Source organism: Myzus persicae, unplaced genomic scaffold, assembly GCF_001856785.1.
Source record: "Myzus persicae strain clone G006 unplaced genomic scaffold, MPER_G0061.0, whole genome shotgun sequence".
Classification (NCBI taxonomy): Eukaryota; Metazoa; Arthropoda; class Insecta; order Hemiptera; family Aphididae; genus Myzus; species Myzus persicae.
The window spans coordinates 224,868-245,277 of NW_019101025.1; the positions used below are offsets into that span (position 1 = coordinate 224,868).

Sequence of the window (20,410 nt, forward strand, 5' to 3'; positions counted from 1 at the left end):
ATTTTATTTTTTAATTATTTATTACCGTAAAAAAATCAACTTAATCAAACTTATTTTAGTTTAAGTGAGGAAAATGGTTTAAGTTTAAAATTTGAGCCCAATAAGAATATTGTGTTTTGGTGCTCTGCAATGAATGCAAATCCCAACTCGTCGACTACGAAATAATACTGTTCATTATTATTTATTATGACTACAATATTTTCAAATGATTTACTTTAATTTTTAATATAATAAAATAAAAGCATATTAAACGACCCTCGCGGTCGCCTCCGTTAGTGACCGCGAAGTAAAAGTATGAATATACAAATAGAAACTGCAAATACACGTCCAATATTTTTGCTTGGAGGTAATCGACGAAATGATTTCGATCAGAGCCGTACCTGTATACAATATTCCATAGACTTAATATAAATAAATATATATATGTATTGTGTGTGTTTCCATGTACAACGATGTGAACATCTGTGGCCCCAAATGAGATTTTCGCTGTTACGACCGTATGCAATTCTTATTAAATCTCGTTTTGCCCTCACTTTATATTTAGTTTGGTTAAGAATTTGAAATTTCTCGCAGTACAACACGAACCGAGGATAATCATAACTTGCGCGGTTCTGTTCAGAATTCAAACCCTTACAGTACACTTACGCGCATATACATTCGAGTTGCTTTTAAGAGTTAATAGACTTGTACATTTGAACAAATATTGGTTTTACCTACGCACTTCCCGTTAGTGCTATTATATTCAAACATATATCACGTATACAAACATTGTTGCGCGACCATAATTTTTAAATATTCTATAGCACCCAAGTGGTTTTGTTGAGACAAACATAGTCCGGATCTGTTCTTAAATTTTGTTTAGCTGATCGTACACGATAGCTTGTGCCTACCATGTGATACGATGCGTATCGATATCGTATTGTGTAATATAAATGGATGTATGCCATATCCATGTGTTTATGAGGTCGCGATACATTAAACAATGTGGTTGTAGATATCAAAACGACGTTATTCTTATCACAGTTCACTGGTGGGTCAAGGTCGGGGACGTAACGAGTAAAGACGAGATAAATCAAAACTAGAATAAAACCTTTAAATTTCATAATTTACTGTCTCGGAAGCGTTTCGCATATATAGTACGTACATACATATATTAACTTAGGTGTATGCATATAGACAATATAGTTCAAAACAATTTCGTTGCCGGAAAAAGTTTTCTGTCGAAGGAAGAGTTTCGATATTTTTTCGAAAGCCACGTGCGAGTCGAGGGCAACATTATATATAATATATTATATGGAAAATTGGCATTCGGTTGTGCAGCGTTGACGTTTCGGGCGAAGGTTCCACCGCCGCGGCGTACATGCCACCGAGTTGAAAAATGTAGTGTTATTTGTTGACTCGGCATGTAACGGCGACGACGAGGACGAGAACAGTCGCGGAATTCGTCTCATTTATTCCGCCGCACAACAGTTGTACCCTACAGCTCGGTTTTTAAATTAAAAAGTTGCTACTTAGTTTTTATTGTCCCGTGACGTTGTTGAATTAAAGAATGGGAAAAAAAGAGAAAGAAATAAAGAAACGATGACGAAAAAAAATTATATATAAGAATGCTTAATAATGTGTACTTTTATCTCGTCGTCGCGGACAGACCGAAATAATGGCGAAATACAGTTTTTCACGGTGGAACGCCGTCGTACAGCTAAGCCGAGTGTAAAATTCTGTGAGAAATTCAGATTTTTAACGTCTTCCGGCGGGTTCGCGCACGTTTTAAAGAATGGATGCCCACCGTCCGCCGAGTCTATAGTGTCACAAGAACGATATATATATATATATTTAAATTATCTATTTATAAAATATTGAGTGCAAGACGAACGACGAAAAGCTGAGAAGATGTGTGATGATTTAAAAAAAAACCGAAAAAAAGGACTTTCGGAACGTGGTCTTTTTTCACCTAAATTACTAAATTACAGAGCACAGACTTGTTTTACCTTTTAACCCTGAAAATCCTTTATACATATTAATACGAATGATTATGGGATCCTCGTCGAAACTTTAAATGGTTGATAACATAAAACTACCAGTAAAATATTTCACTATCATTTCGTTCATCGACCCTTTTAGATGTGTGTAAGACATTAGAATCACATGTAATATAGTACAACTTAGGTATACATTTTCTAAAGAAAGGAATTTTCTAAGGAAAATGTTCTAGACTGTTAAAATAATAAGTGATAATTATGTACATATGCTATGTATATATGACCTTTGTACGGTAAATTGAAAATGTATACGAAATATGACTTTATGCATGTAGACGGGTGGGTACAAGACAATAATATAACGCGATGATCATATTTTAAACGGAGTTCGTGGTGAAGCAGCCAACAATCACCAGAATACTCGCGGATAGAAACGCCCTGTGATTCGTGCCTATACGCGTTATGTGTGACGGTGATGACGTGTTTAATAATGCGTTTCGCTGCCGGAGTCAAGAGCCGTGTCAATTATTCTGGTTCGACATATATATATATATATATATATATACATCATCATATCGTATCATACATTATTATGGCGTGCTTTTGTAATAAGGGTTAGGTAATAAGGGTGTGCTCCTGCGCTCGTCGATCGATGTGCCGAATAACTGTATTATGGGTGTACAGCACACGTCGTCGTAAAGGCCAAACCGCGAAACGTCCGTCGTCGGTGTCATTTATAATAACAGTATAATAACATAATGTGCACGCATCGACATGCGGTTAATAATTTGATTCGATTATACGATGGTGTTACGGTTTGGTATAGGTATATACTATATATATAGTCGCCAAATTAATATGATAAACGCGCAATCACTGTTTATATGTACATCAATCGATTTGAACGCGTGACAATAATAATATTATAATGTTATTTTATAATACGACGTCAGTTACCTCTCGTCGAGCACATGCGTCGTCATACTTCTCCTACAATGGCGCATAACATTTCGATACTTTAGTGCATGCGAATATTTAATTGAACACGATGCGTACGTCGTGGTGTGGCGATAACACCAAAACGGTATCTCCTCCAAGTCCAAGGAGAATGTCACAATTTAAATGACGTAGTTATGTTTTCAACGACGAGCCTACATCACGTGTTTGTTTTTTGTGCACAATTTGTATTACATCGCATAGAAACGCGTGATGATGATGCCCGAATTCATGTTGGAACGTGGTCATTAGAAGATATTGCATAATTAGGGAATTCTAGGTTGTTATACATTTGCAATTTTTTTTTGCTCCTTTACGGGTTACTCAGAATTATTCAATTATATGCTTAATTAGCTACAGATGTGTTTTATTAGACCCCCGGTATTTAAGGTATTTAAAATGTAATCTCTTTTTTTCCACATTGTTTTGTTGCAATTAAATCATGTCATTTTATCTCTATTTTAAATTTAATTCTATGAAAATTTATATTAGTACATGTTTGGAAAATGTTTTAAATATAATATGTTTGGCACATAATAGTTTCTCTAGTTTATTTATTTGTTTTTTTTTTATAAAAGTTGTATACAGCTTCAATCTGCAGTGTGTGTACAAGTTAATGCAGTTAGGCAGTATTATAAAATATACAGTATTACAGTATACACCATACGCACCATATTATTATATATATATAGGTTTGTTAATTAAGAGGACTTGCATACTATGTATTACATTTTTTTTGTTTAGCTTAATAAAAAATTAACATACATTGCAATACAAGCATAGTTTTCTTGTGTGCTCACACGCACAGCTACAACTACGATATTGCGTGTCATTTTCTTTAATGAACTTATCCGTAGCTTTACAGCTATGGTAAAAATTTAGTAAATAATTTAAAACACATGTTAGTGAATATTACATTTTAAATATCATTCCGATACTAATTGATGACTCATTATTATTACGGCATACCCTATGATGCGCATATTTAAGTCTTGAAAGAAAAACTTATTTAACTATAAAACTTTTTTTTTCCTATTATTTCGTAGAGATAGACATTATTATATAATATATAACTATTAAAGGTTTAATAATCACAAGAGTCTCCTCATGACTATCCAAAATTAACATTTTCCCAGAAACGTAAGACTAATATATCTTTACTCACTTGGACTGCTCGATGCTTATGCTCTGCACGACGGACATGATAGCGTCGCTCTGCATTTCCCGGATGACGCATCCGATCATCCGCAGATTGGAGATGAGAGTCGAATTTTGAAACGCTTCGCTCTCCAACCGGTCCACGGTGACGTTGGTCAGCGTTGCGTTGCCAATATCATTGATCGGAAAAGCTTTCCTCTCGATCGTACCGAACGTACAGTTAGTTATCGACAGCATATCGATAGACGTATAGAACGCGTACGACGGCAGTTTTTCCGCATTCAGGTTTTCCAATATCATCTGTTATCAAATTATGAAAATATGAATGATAAAAACAGATAAAAAAATTAGGCGTGTATCGGGCTTTGAAGTAAAATTAATCGTGCTATTTCCGGTCAAAATAATAAATTCACCATTAAAAGACAAGTCAAAATTATAAGAATGTCGACATTGTGAAAATCAAAAAGTCTGCGGGTTCGTCTACACTGAAACATATATATTATATAATATACAGTGTATACATGGTGGCGCAACTGAGATATTTTATATCTTTCTGTTTTGTAAAATTATTGAATTCGATTCATATAATATAATAATAAATTGATCAAACGGTTATAAGTGTTATAACACATAAATCAAATATGGTATATGACGTTGCAATCGGTGCCGATGTAATTGTTATCGAGAATCTATATCGCGTGTGATGGACGGAAAAGGCGAGCCAACGATTTTTCTCCGCCGTTAATCTGCAGCCGTGTCGGTTCACCGCGACAACTTGGCACCCGCAATAGTTGCAGAAATTATATCGTGTATCTGTTAAAAACACTCGTGTGTCGCCACGAACTTGAGTCCCGAAAATTATTGCCTAGCATTATACCTACGTATATATTTTAGTTTAAAAACGCATTATTCTCGCGCTGTTAGCAACGTTATATATATTTTTCAAAACTTTTAGGTCCGTAAAAAACCTACAAAATTTATGATCTCTATATTATATAATTCATTTCGAACTTTTAAAGCTCTTATAAACATGATAAGCCATATTATATCCGCGAAACCGTCGCATACCGTCGTAAAATCTTCAGGGCTAATATAATATATAATATATTAATATTATATAGTCGTTGTTCGACATTAATTCTTTGAAATTAGTTTTCGGTCGGTAAATTTCAACCGCTCTACCGCCGGCTTGTGATGCTGGCCGTTTTCGGCAAATGGACGAGAAAAGCGACGAAGACATTAATCGATTTCTATAGTTGTACGCTCAACGAAATCAGATAATCTTTTAAGATTTTTACGAACATCAGTTGAAGCGGATGTGGTCGGTATAGCGAGACAGGAGATTTATCTGTAGTCACAGTATGTTCGATGATGCACAATAAGTGTGCAAATAGTTACAACTTGCATATACCGGAAGAAAATCTAGTATGGAAAACTTGCAAAATGACAGGAAGTGTAACACGCGTTGACGTCTAGGTGAACCGGTGGATGTGTTATATGACGTCATGGGAGCATATCTTGGAGTGGAAAATCAATAGTATATATACATTTACTTTTGCCATTAGAATACCAGACGCTACGTCATGATCGATTTACCTGGAGAACTGGAAAAAGTACAGACCGCGAAGACTGAGGTTGTTGTGGACTTATAGATATAGATAATTTAATAATATTTGTGCTCAGTTATCACCTTTTCGATTGATGAACCTGTGGCCGCGTTCTTGAACGTATTCTTAGACAAGTCCAGGACGCGAATCCTGCGGAACACGAACGACCTGAGCTTGAACACCACTTCGCTGCCCAGCTGGACCACGTCGCAGTCCTCCACTAGCACGTCCACCGTACCATCGTACGGATGGAACGCATTCGTGTCCAGATACAGCTGACGGGCACGGCTGATGTTCACCGTGAAGTTTGTGCGAGCGTACTTGGCCAGCACGCCTTGCGACCGGATCGTTACCCGGTCGAACCCGGTCACGTTGAACGACCGAAGACCGGCGAATGACGCGAGCACCTTGTTGTTGACTGTCAGATTACATCGGCCATCACCGTTCAACTCCAGCACTACCAGCGATTTGTTCAAGTTCTTGACTGGTTCCCATATCACGTCCTAGAAAATCCAACAGAACAAGATAAGTGACTATTAAAAATAACACGACTTCTGCAGGATTTTAATAATACAGTTTTTATTACAGTATTTGAGAACTAGCTGGAGCTAAGCGGGTATTAATTATAATTTCGTAATTGGCAGACTATTTACTAGACGACTGTTGAGTTAGTATATGAACATAATACGGAATTATGGGCTTTTTCTCAATCGATAGTAATATAGGTCTAACATTTTTCGGGCACGGAGTACGAGAACGTGTTGTTCGATGGTGTATTAGGTTCGTATGACTTTTAAACAGTTAAAATCCTACCTAACCAAAAAAATCGGTATATGACAATATCTACAATTTACGATTTTTGTTGTAAGTAGTTGGAAGGATAATGGTTAGGTTAAGGGTAAGTACATAACCCGATATAAAATCTATAAATGAATACGTTTTAATAATAATTCGCAATAGAGATTATTTCAGTGTTTCAGTGGCAATGTTTTATTATAGAAATAGGCCAAACAGAATTATGTATACTTAATTTGCGTCAAAAAATATTGCTTATGTAAAATATATGTACGTAAACTGATTTTCTGACGTAAATTATATTTGAACACGGTATTAAGTTATTGCATTCGATAAGAAAATACGAATAATTTAAAATGAATGCAGGTCCTTGACAAAATTGCAAAAAAAAAAATCCGTGTACTGATAACGTGACACGAATATATAGTATACAGCGTGTTATTGAAAAAAATGTATTTTATTTTTTATCAATATTAATATATTTATTTTTATACCAAATGTTATCTCACTCGTCAACCATCTAAAACGGATTGACTGTAATGTTTTAAAATTGATAAAAAACTGTCCTCTACATTTTCAAGAATTTTTTTAATTGTTGGATGTACCTTATAAATATTATCATATTTTTTTTTTTAATTTACTCTGCCCTTTGATTGTACAGCTTGTATAAATAATTCACTACTTTCCAAACGAAACATTTCAAGCACGTGGTTTCGTGGTGTTGTCCTAAAATAATCAATAAAACGCAAATTACTATAGTGGACATGACTGATTACGGTTGACTACGGGTACCGTACTATTTAACCCGAGAGAACCATTTTACACTTCCAGGTAAGTGATGGACAACCATATTCTTGCGTTTAGGTCAACTAAACCCGACTATTCAACATTTCCAGGGTTTTGGGCTTTCTAATTTGTCAACTCACTGTATTTTCGAAATTTATCATCAACAAAAATATATACAGTTGTCCTCGCGGGCGTCGTAATTAATTAAAATACCAATTACTGCACCTAATCCCAAGGACAAAAATAACAAATGTCAAAAACTCATAAATCATATTTAAGTTTGAACGTGCAAAGGTACCTGTGCATTATTATAATTTCTAATAGAAAGTTTTTCCGTCCTACTTATATATTGTACTAAACTATAATGTTATAAAACCGTTGAATTATACGAGTAGCGCCTTTCTACAATTTTAATTTTTTATCCATACACATTTTAAACGCACAACCTAATAATTTATAATTCTGGTGCCAAAACTCAACTATTACGATTTTGAATAGTAAATTATACTAATTTTTTTATTTGACTACCGTAGTATATAAACAGAGATTATATTATTTTATAATCTTTGAAGGTGCTACATAATTATAATTTTTAAGTCATATTAAATTAAAATATAACGATATGTTTTCAACCATTTAACGTTATGATTGATAGGTGCGCATGTACATAATACATACCTATAACGATTTATCTGCTGCAAAAACTACTCGCATAGTACATTAATGTTATTACAATCGCATAGTTTATATTTTGCGAAAAAAATTGTTTACATTCTGATAAAAAGTTTGTACGATTGCTGCTGGAGACGACGGGGGCCGTAATGCCGAAATGCTCCATGAATTGCGATACTCCGGTTTTGGCACACAAACACGGAGAGCTGTGTAATCCCGAGGGATTACGCGATGCTTGACAAACGTGGTAGATTACGTGAAAAATGACGTGCACTGTTGCGCACATTATTTTCCTATTAAAATTGGCAGTGTGAGAGTTCTTTTGTCTCCGTTCAGCGCGCTATTTCACTCGATCCTATCGCTACCGTAAGTCTGATTTAATTTATGTGGACAAATTCAAAATATAATGAAGCCGGTTGAAGTGTGTACACGTACACACTATAAACACTCCAGCATGTATTATGGCTTCAAAAAACCATCGTAATTTCATTTGAGTTGCAGTCTGTCGACTGCAGCATGCACACCACTGGAGGACACCACTGAGTATTGGTACATAAATATACAATAGCGACTTTAGAATATTCATCGTAACATTTTATTATAATTATTTATTATATAATATTATGATTGCGATTATAATATGATAAATACGGCAGGGATGAGTCGAAACAATTTGCATGTTGCATTGTGTTATATTGAAATTTTAAAATCGACGTCTACGTTAGATCCAAACCAAGATATGCGAGGAACACGTCGCGTAAATAAATAGTTTTGAGCAAAAGTTATAGTCTGAAAACGAAAAGCTGAAACGCGTAGACGTAAAATGTTTGGTACCTACTCGCTAAACGCATATCGACGTAGATCTGATCGAACAGAATGCATTCATCAAGACGACCGAAAGCTGTCGAAGATTGGTATATACGTAAAACTTTGAAATGACAAGAAATACGATGTCGATGCACATTATCATGAGAAACGCTCTGAATGAGTTCTATAATAAATTGGAACTCGAGAGTCATCAAACATTGTTATATAAATCAAAAACATCACTTTTTCAAACAGTTTTTATTTAATGTTTTGTATTATATTAAAACATAGTTTGAAATTATGTACAACTTACATCCGTTTTCGATAGAAACATTTTTGTCAAATTATTAAGTACGCATAAAAACTTACTCTATACATGTGCCTTCTTATATTATGATATTTTTAAGTTTTAAAGGATTTGTTTATTTTTTGAACAAAAAAAAATCGTTATAACACTCCTTTTGGTTTGTATTTTTTGAAATTCGATATAATATACATAAAAAGCGTATAAAAGTTGACTGTTAACTATACAACGTTATTTATATCGTATATATAATATAGTCTTACGACGTTTCGGCTAAAGGACCCATAGAGACCTCTCCGGAGTAATTTCATATCGATTGAGTGAATGTAAATAAATAACTATATTTATAGCTAAGACGAGTGTCTATTTTCTGTAAGCGCACTTAAAATTTCTCAATTTCCACCGTTGTCGTTTATTTCCAAGTGCGATTTTAATAATGCGCTGAATAAAGTTCACGATAATTGTGGGTGAAACGCGAGAATGAAAATATCTTTGAGAGACAACTGCATATATACAGTAAATGTTATTTGCATATGAATCCCTAGGCGAAATTAAACTGGACTTTAAACGAGACACGGTAGTCTAATAAAATAGTTCCCCGGCGCGTGCATATATCGTTGAAACACTAACTTTTATGCTCACAATCGAGTACATATATTTTATATATATATGTGTGTGTTTGCTACTTTTTTCTTTATTTTTGTCGTCCCATATATGTACCACTGTACTTTATATCTATAATATATATTGTTTGTGTGTGTGTATGTGGGTGGGTGCGTGTGTGTCGACTGACAAAAAATTGCCTTACCATCAAAACCAGGACTAATATAAATCCGGTTTAATTGTATATCGGTTGATTGAGCACGGCGAACGGACGGGCGGTGCGGTAGAAAATCGTAATGGTTCAAAGAGGCCCAGTGGAATTGTAAGAAACGATGTGCCTTTCCTTATTTTCTTTTCGACTTCCAGACAGCAGTTTTTTTTTTACGGGATACAATTTTCTTCATGTACGTGATCCGAATGCTACTTTTTTACGATACCGCCCCCGGAGTTATGTTGGTAATTTTTTTTTTTACCTCTCAAACAAAATTTACGTGCCACAAAAGAGAGGTTATTTTTGGTAAATTATCAAATACTGATCTGATACTTTAGTAATACAATTATTAATATTTATAAGGAAATATTCTGATTAAACCCAAAAGAATACCGAAAATACATCAACTATATGCAACATTATGCAGTAAAGACGTATGCATTCTGAAATTGTATAACGTTCTATTTCAGTGGCAACCATTAATAAAAACAAAAAAGAACTGTAATCCTCACTGACGCCTCTAAGCCTGCAATTTTTGTTTTGCATTAAACCGTATAATATAAGAGAGAATTATATTTTGATGGTATAAATTTGCCATTTTCCGAGCTGTATACTGTGTCGCCCTAACGTTAAGGCACTTGGAGTTAAAATCGCCTTGTACCTATATAGTAAGAAGCTATTAAAAATCCAGCCTTAGGAAAAAACCAGGCTATTTGGGAGGACAAGGTTATTTCACGGGTCATAGAACATAATGACTCATTGGCGGGAAGGGCGAGTCGAAAGAACAGAGATAAGTCGTAAAACAAAAGGACAAAGAGTCTGACCGTTCTTTTTGATCAAAATTACCACCCCAATAGGTTCAAGTTCTATTCAGGGCTTTGAAGTTTTCACTAGCCAATGGACTTTGTACAGATAGCGCAAGGCGAGAAACACACCACATCTCATCATAGGTATTCCACGGTTCAATTATTGTTTTTACTAAAATTTTATTTCATCATAGTTGTTACCTTTTTTAATTTTATGAAACGCAATTTTCACAGTTTAAAGGATAAAAGTAAAACTTTTAATTAATGAAAAATTATGTTACAGGTATAAAATTATTTAATAATATTTTAGTCAGTTAGGAATACATGAAACATTAAAAACTTTTAATCTGAACTAATTTGTTTTATAAAAAAAACATCTATTAAATTGGATTTAAATGGAACTATATAATCGTTTTGATGAATAATATAATAAAAATATTACAATAATAATATAAAACTCGTAGTGTAAGTAATCATTTTTTTTTTATACTTTTTCAATATACCAATAATAGTCTTTATAACATTTATTAAAAACATTCTCAAACACAAGTAGCACGTAATTATATATAAGTACTTAATCCACCTGTTTTTATTATGTACCTACCTATGTAATGACATGGCGAAACCGAAAATCACTTGTAATAATATTATATAATATTATATATACATCTCGCAACGTCGTGTAGTCAACGGCAATAATGTTTTTGGTTTTGGCTTGACAAAAATTATTATGTTTAGTATAATGTTTACCTGTATTAAGCCTAATAGCCATGTGATGTGACGGCATGTATTAATGTTGTGTATGCATTTAAAACGTAAGTCGTCTGATGTGGTGTCAAACAGAATTAAAATTTGATATTTTCATGTCTAAATATATTTATATATATGTCATAAACAAGCTGAGCCTGCACGGCGTTGTCTGTGACAAATTAAATACCCATGGATTTACCCCGTCTTAAATTCTATTAAATGTTGTAATCTATACAGATTTTTAGCACAGTAATTTTGGTGGTTTTCACCAAATAAAAAATACAGGGCTAATAATTATCCAATCATAGTACATATTGGTTTTTTGTTACCTTAATAGTTACCCTTGATAAACAAAAACAAAAAACTGTTCGTTTTTCATCAACAGATCCCCATTTAAGCACCTTTTGAAAATCAAATTTTAACAAAAACATTTCTTAGTGCAACGCTATGGTGGCACGAAGGTACCATGCAATTTTATAAGCTCTAGTTATCATAGTTTTGTCTGTATTCACTTTGATTACGAATTCATCAGTCAGGACATCTCATTTTATACATACAGATATACTATTACAGTTTATACCTATTAAAATTTTACATTCATCTATCGTGATTATGTTTTATGTTATGCATTCGACCAGTATATCACAATATTATGTTATTAACGGTGCAAACAAAATTCGCTACGCTACACGACTTAGACGTCAAGTTAGTGGTAGAGCGCATTTCTTCCTCGTCGAGTTAATTTATGTATACCGTACAACCGAGTGGTGAGAAAAAAAGGTCGTAAATAAATTTGCGATTCTCTGCACATAGGTGCCCATGTCTATATAATATGTACGAAACACTCGAGTTAATTGCGCAACGATGATGGGAGCGATAGGAAAATCACAACAACAAAAAAACAGGTGTACGCAATAGCCTATTTGTATACACGAAGACGAACGTTTCCCACCCACACACACACGCACACACCCACACACACATACACATTTAAATGCACGCGTCTCTATTGTTCAGGGAGGGTATATTTATATACATACACGTGTGGTAGCGGCAGCGGTTCACTGAATTCCGGTTCATTAAAATCGGGTGGCCCCGCGTGCGATTAAAATTCACCCGAAAGCGCGTACCGGAAGCGACGAAGAATAAATAACACGGGTCGGGTCGTAGTCGTCGCCATTTTACGATGTGATGGAAATCTAACGATGTTTGTATGTATGTGTGGAGTAGCAGTAGAAATGTATAATAAATGTATAATATGTGCTTTGTACTGTTCTTGTACACAATAATATACAGAGTGATTGTCTCTACGTCTTATTGGCTGCCGACGATTTCCGGTAAATTTGATTTTGGTCGTTACTGTCGTCGTCGAATGAAACGATTCCCGATCATCCCGAAACGATTCCCACATTTTTTCCGTAGTGATATCGAAAGTCTTTTCTCGCTTTCTCAGCCGTTCTACGCTTATCATTAAATATATTCCCAATTAGAATGTCGTTGCCCATAGTAGGATTTTGACGGTTTATATTTCACTATATTTATTCAATAGTCGATGGCTCGATGAAAAAAAAAATGAAGGTGTTATCGTTGGACTGCTTAAATGATTCGAAAAGTGAATAATAATACTGTAATTATGATTGAATCTCAACATTCTATAAGTCTTCGGGCAGAACACTGGTGGCCTGCAACGACTGCACAACGATCGTGTTGTTTAAAGTTTAGGACGATGCGCTGGATTAGTGTCGGTGCGGTAAGGTGCGGAATGCGGATATTCGTGCTGGACGTGTGACTAAAAGAGAGTCGATGGCGACGCCAACGGGAAGAACTCGAGGGAAAAAGGTGGAAGGGGAAGGTAGGAAAACACGCGTGCATAAAGCCCCCTGTTCTAATTACGTGCGAACCGGAGAATCACTTTACGGCGGGCGACGGCCATTAATTTAATCCAACCGCCGCCGCCGCCGCCGCCGCCGCCGCCGCCGGTCATCGTCGCCGTTTGGGCCGTATAATAATAATCCGGCGCGTTTATTAAAATAATAATAATAATGAACATCGGTCCTTTCTCCAGATTCCTGCTTCCAGCAGAACAACCACTACCCCTCCACCATCACTAAAACAATCCCGGTCTTAACGGGATCCAACGAGCGACACGTCCGTCCGTCCGCCGTGCACCGCGAGTGTCGCACACACGCCGGACGCCAAGGCATTCGTTTTTATGTGGTTCGGAAATAAAACTTACCTTCAAAAGATGGGTAAAAAAAAAAATAATACTAAACAATAAATCGTTTCCGTTCCTTTTCCAGTCGCACCGCCGAGGCGGCTGGCAACCAGCCCGCCACCGCGACGGGTTCGTCGGACTGTGCTCGCGTGTTATACAAATAATGACAAAGCCAAAACGCGTGAGCCACCATGACCCGGGTTCTAGCCAAGAACAAGTTGCACAGCCGTTTCTCGATAACTCGAACCTCAATAATTCCAAATACTCGATATCTCGAATTCTTTCTTGCCCTTTGTTGAAGGTGCTTTCAGGTTGTATTCGAGGTACCTATACTATTATTACTCGAAAAACGTCGAATTTATTTCTATCCCTCTCCTGATCCGAGTTATCGAGACTCGTCTATAATATTATAGTATAACGTCACGATAGGTATTCGTTTGAATGTTGTTCAATGTCTGCTCGTAGTGTACATACGCTGACACGCTCATCGGTCGGATTCGGACGAATATAATTAATTAAGTCTGATCAACCTGACCTAATACCTACTTTAGAAATTTAGAGACAGCAATAACAGAAACGAGAAAACTGGATCCATCATCGAAATCGAATTTCTGTTGATAAGCCGTTCAAAGTTTGATGAGGTCGCGCTCCAGTGAACACATAATATTTTATATTATATAAACGCGGACGAAATAGCACCAGAAGTCTCATAGTCTAAAAGTCTCTTATTTTTGCGTTAAAAAAATTAAAAGATTTTTCAAAGTTCATGTAACAATATATTATAGCCGCACATGTATTGTTACTATAATAAATTCTATACAGTGTTTATAACATTTTTCGTACAATTTATGGCCGTTTAATAATCCACGCTCCGTTAAAATACTATTTAAAGCACTCGTTTATTTCACAAATACCTGAGCGAAATAATGCAATAGCAATTTTCAAAGTTATTTAATATACCTGCCTTCCGGAAGTTCACTAATAAGTTTTCCACTTATTAGTAGTTATATAAATTAACTTTAGTGAAATTATTAAAATGTGTTAAACTAGAATTTATTAATATTTATCATTAATAGTGAATGTTGTATAAAGTTACCTTCAAAAGCGCGGTATAAAAGTATACGCTTCTTAAAAAAAAATACACTTTGGCTACAAAATATAGAATTAAACTGACAGCTTAGTCTTTATTATTGTATTTAATAATGTGCTAGGTAATGATAACCCGAGTAACATATAATTACAATTTATAGTGAGCGATACGAACATGATATTTAAACGATATAAACGTTTTGGGTCAAGAAGTCTGTGTAGTGTGTAGGTGTGTATAGTAGGAAAAGGACATAATTTTTGTTACTGAATATTATAATATTAATTCACCCGGTAATAATATTTAAACGGAATTCCTACATTAATGTTAACAAACACGTGCAAAAGGTTTCTTAGTTATTTTTATGGAATTAAAATTAATTCGAGTAGAAAAAAAATTGCCTCGCCGTAGTACCTACGCCTACATCCATTCCCTGTGTGTGCACTCGTCTTACATCAACAGTTTTATAAATTAATAATAAAATATTATTTATACTATCGTGACTCGGAGAAGCGAAATGTTTGGATTATTTATTAATATTTTACTGCTAATTATGCATGGTATAATGAGTCTGGTACAAATTTTCATAAGACGGTGTTAAATAGCCAACGAGAGAATTTCAAAGTAATACAACCATTCGAGTGGAAACCTAATTAGGATTTAAGATTACAATATTTACAGCAGGTAAAATATTGCAGAGGACCGGCAAGAGCTGTATATAGGAGCACCTATTAAATTTAAAATATAAAATGTGTTCAATTTTCTTTTCAAAGTAATAATAATAATAAATGTTTTAATGTGATAAAAAAAAAGAAAATATCCGAATCACTCGTCGGTTGGCATCATAAAAAATGTATTATTCTGCTTTCGCACGTGGAAAACGTGACTCAGCTTCGTATTGTACGTGGTAAATATGAGCTGTATCGACGAGTGTGTAAGTGATTTTTTTTATACATCACTATGAGTTATATCCGTCATGGTGAATAAAGTGTATTTGACAGCAGAGATAATATTACAAATGATTATGTATATACGGTGGAGAAATATTTTCCAAAAAAATGAACCCAACACGTATGTCCACAATACATCGAGAATGATTCGTTGAGAAATAAGATATTTTATCATTTCAATTTGCTTGTGCTTTTACAGTTTACTCTGAATTATTAACTCTGAAAAAGTTATGTAACATATTTTATAATTTATTATGACTTTCACACGAATCACAAAACAGAAATAGGAACCTACATGTTACGAGGAAATTGTTATTAAAAATAGTGTTTTTAATTATAATACAATAATAATAATATTCGTATCAAATATAATACAATGAAATGGTATGTATTCTGAGTTGCGTGTCTAGAATATTATATTTCTGTGGTGTAATATTAATAGTTATTCTTGATAAAATAATCAAGCAGTTTCATTGAACGCAAATAATAATGCGTACGTGGTATACATTGTAGGACATCAAAGTATAGTGTTAGCACACACGTGCCATATTTAAGTTTTCTTGCTCGTACATCGCCACACCTACCGGGATGAAAAATCTTTATCTGAGGTAAAGTTTTTATTATTATTATTTTTTATTAACGTTCTTTGAAAGGTGCTTACCACGTACGGGTTGCATAAAGAGTTGTAAAACGACGGTTTGGTATAAAAAAAAAAAAAGAAAGGAAAAGGAATATAAAGGGGTTCCGAAATGGTACTATTAAGAAGCACTTTTCACAACTGCAGTATAACGTATACCTTTATTTATTTATACATTTTGTAAATAAGATCGAGCGATGGCCGTTAATACGAGTGCGTGATGCAACTGGGAAGCTCTAAAAAAGTTCAAAAAAAAAAAACCTTTAATAATATGGAATCGGACCTTTACGCTATATTTGAAGATTTTAATTATAGATAAGAAACGCGTTTATGATGATGATATTTGGAAAAGCCAATGTTTGTCGGCGGGTTAAGGAGGAGGAGATTTTTTTTAGCCTTAGCGTATTGTAACTATATTATATCGGTGCACTGGATTTGTCGCAAAGGGTGGTGCAGTGCCTTATTTATATAAAAAAAAAACTTAAATTTCAGCTTAAACGATTTTCCGTGTTCGTCGCTGTGGAGAGAGTAAAAATAAGATAAAGTCAAGGAATATATTGGCTTGTGGGATTTTATTTTTTTTTATTTTAAACAAGTTATGAATAATAATGTTAAATGTTTGCGGTATGTGTATACTGTATATTTTTTTAAACTAACGTTTAAAGTACTCGCCACCGTGATTTAACGCCTATGTATACACGCTTTATATTCTAAATATTTTGCTTTAAAATTGAATACAATGTGTGTGGCGGAGACTAAGAGAAGGTTTATTGTATACCAAAATTGAATACCTGCTTTATTATACTCTAGCGTACAGGTATTACGGCGGATGACCATGCATTGACAAATTGATCTAACAATTTAAATAAATAAGAAAATTTAAAAAATGTACACAATAAAATCGTAAACATGGGGTGTTGTGCATAATGTGGTGATTCCAGTTACATACATACACGCATATACGGGTATTATATTATATAAAATAATACCAGAAATGTGAAATTGATTATTATCTCTCGCAAGTACCTAATATTGTAATTACGCACGTGGCAAATCACTTAATAATACATACAAAATATACACATTTTTCACCCCCCCCCCCCCAAATAATTGACAGTAAGCAGCTTACCTATATGGTTATATAGCTATGAGTACCCCCTCCCCCCCAACTGACATATAAATTATTAGATAAAGAATTTTTAGTTATCGTGCATGTCGTATCTTACTGTATATACATTTTTTCAAATAGTAATATTAAAATAACAACACAATTATTACGTCGATTAGCAGAGTCAGACAGGTGCTGGAAACACTGAGTACATAGCAATGAAAAAATAAAATCCGTAAAAATTCTTACTCCTTTGCGTTGTGCAAAATGTACGATAAACCTCGCACAGCCACGGGTTATGCATAATATATATATATATATATAATATAGGTATATGTTTGCCAAACTCGACCCCATCGTCAGCCATGATTACCGCGAGCGCGGTAGGCGTATAGAACCATATGATAGCACAGTCTAGAGTATATACGTAATACGCACAATATATTAAATAGTTACACAAGAAGGCGCACGTCTCGTTATACCTTACTGCGGGTTTATATATAGTGCTCGCTTAGGGCAGGTTAGAGAGGAATGATAAATCGCGATACGTCATCAACGCCGGCAAGCGATTTTGATTAGACGCTGCCGGACAAAGGAGACAAAAACAGCAGTCCATTTATCACGCGAGCTTTCAACCCCTTCGCCGACACTTCTTATCGGCTCCCAATTAAGTAGCGCGTTAGTACCTCTGTGTATTATATATATATATATATATTAACATCGTATCTAACTTATACTCGATGCACTTTGTACGTACAGGGTGAGTCCGGAGCATAGTGAATAGTAATTTCTCGTTTATTCCTATGCGCAGTGACTATATAGCGTAGGACATATCCTATATTATCGTTTGCTCATTGTGTAAGTGTAATACATTACACGAGGACACCGCCACGCCCGATATTTTAATTTCCACCGAGAACAACCGTCGTCCCGAAGTGGCCGATATATGTTATTTTTAAGGACGCGGGGAGCGGTCGGTGCCGGTGCTATATAGTGATCGTCGTCGCGGCGGTGTACGGAGTGCGTGCAAAACAACATCATTTTGCCCCGGCGGCAGCTTTGTGGCGCACCCCCCCCCGCCGCCTTCGACCCCGACCCACGGGCGTTAGTATTATTAAGCCATTATTATATCGTGATGCCTTAACCGTTCCGTTTTATGCATATACATGCGATCTCCCGACGTAACGTATAACGATACGTGTGTGTGTGTGTGTGTGTGTGTGTGTGTGTGCTAACTATTATATGTATGTATATATACACGACTACCAGACTGCCACAATGTAGACTATACCACTACCACTATTATACCGCTGTAGCTGAGTTATTGGTACTGCCGCGCTAAACGCCACCGCCGCGCCGTCGCTATATTATATTCTATGCTAATGTCTACCTCGTCGTCGGCGTATCCTTCGGGACGGTTTTATTAATATTCGGTCGCCCTCAGGATAGAGGTTCCTTTTCCCGAAAGCACACTGCGTGCTGTACAGCGGTGGTGGGAAATGTTGTAGGGAATCGCTAATTAGGAGGTCCTCGCTTCACACTCCTCCCATCGCATTCGTCATGGGTATGGTGTTCGGGGAGGTGGACGTGGAAGAAGCTAAACGATGATGATCGAACCACTCCCCTTTCACCGCCCTCTCAGGAATGAGATGTTTCGAGTTGTATGTTCTCAGACCTCTTTCACCCCCGCCCCCACGCATAATTTACTGGCCACATAATTAGATCTCCCGAATTCTAGTCCGACTGACATGCGTTAGATCCGTAAATCGCATAACGGTCCAGTAGGCAGTAATTTACACGCATTACGTCGCAGTTGTCCTGACCTCGGTCGCATCTATGGCATTTCTTTTTTATTTTACTAGTTTTTAGTTTTGGTTACATTTGACAAAAGTTTTCAAGACATAAAATCGCAAAGGTGTATATAATCCTTTTCCTTTTAGCACGCTCGAGTTGTATTTAATTTAAGTTGGCAAGTTGCATATACTTTAGAACAAATACACTATCTTTTAAACGTCAAGCTCACTTAATAAACGAATGAAAACAATTAACGTAATACGAATACTTGAATCTTGTTTTTATTTACAGACCATTAAAATAATATAACAAATTCAGAATCAAGCTCCTTATAAAAACATTATCTCGGTCTCACCCTTTTTGTACCTAATGAGAAATGATCATTTATACATGTAATGTGTACGTTTCCAAATAATAAATGTCGTTACGATTACTCCAGCGGTCCGCAATTCGACGGTACGCCTATCAAAACGTGTGTTAAGTTATAACGTCATTCGGTAAACTTACTTAGGTGGACTGTCTAATGGTACGTCTATGAAATTCTATGAAATATTGACACATTTATGTACCTCGAAAACATATTAAAATATACATCTAAATATTATATATTGTAGGAAGCGCAAACGTTTTGGCGATAAAATCTGTCTGGACGTTTCAATAATACTAGTGTGGTCATAAACTCCCCCCGGGTCAAAGCCACTGTAAATACTTAAAGTTTCCCGGATCCGTGTTATATATTAAATATCTACATACATGTATATATATATATATATGAATGTAGATATTTATTCAAATACCCGAGAATCGGTTGATTTATTATTGCAAACGATTCGCTTGGGATGTGCTGCAGGCCGATTATGTAACTACATATTATGTATATATATACGGGGTCAGTAACCTGGGAGAAAAAAGAATGAAAAAAAAACTAACCACTTTTCTATACTATATTTGGATTTTTATTAGAAACAAAAAACATTTATACTTTATTATATAATACATATAGGTAATGGCCATAATATTATAATAATAATAATAATAATAATAATAATAATAATAATAATAATAATAGTATATTATATATATTGTTTATATAGTGTTCAATAACAATATATACAGATGTCTAATTCCGTGTATTGAGCTGTAAT

The 20,410-nt window shown here is 35.1% G+C and overlaps 2 protein-coding genes across 3 annotated transcripts in view; one reads left to right on the forward strand and one right to left on the reverse strand.

The window, feature by feature from the left end:
- The window catches only part of LOC111027394 (E3 ubiquitin-protein ligase MYCBP2), a 273,579-nt gene that overhangs the window by 100,520 nt on the left and 152,649 nt on the right, over window positions 1–20,410 (forward strand). The gene's annotated exons all lie outside the window — the stretch shown is intronic.
- LOC111027396 overlaps window positions 1–20,410 on the reverse strand; it is a 117,014-nt gene that overhangs the window by 11,138 nt on the left and 85,466 nt on the right. Inside the window, exons 2-3 of the mRNA XM_022305769.1 lie at window positions 5,824–6,243; window positions 4,141–4,433 (exon numbers count right to left, since the gene is read on the reverse strand). Coding sequence (XP_022161461.1) covers window positions 4,141–4,433; window positions 5,824–6,243 — 713 coding nt within the window. The remainder of the gene's footprint in view (window positions 1–4,140; window positions 4,434–5,823; window positions 6,244–20,410) is intronic.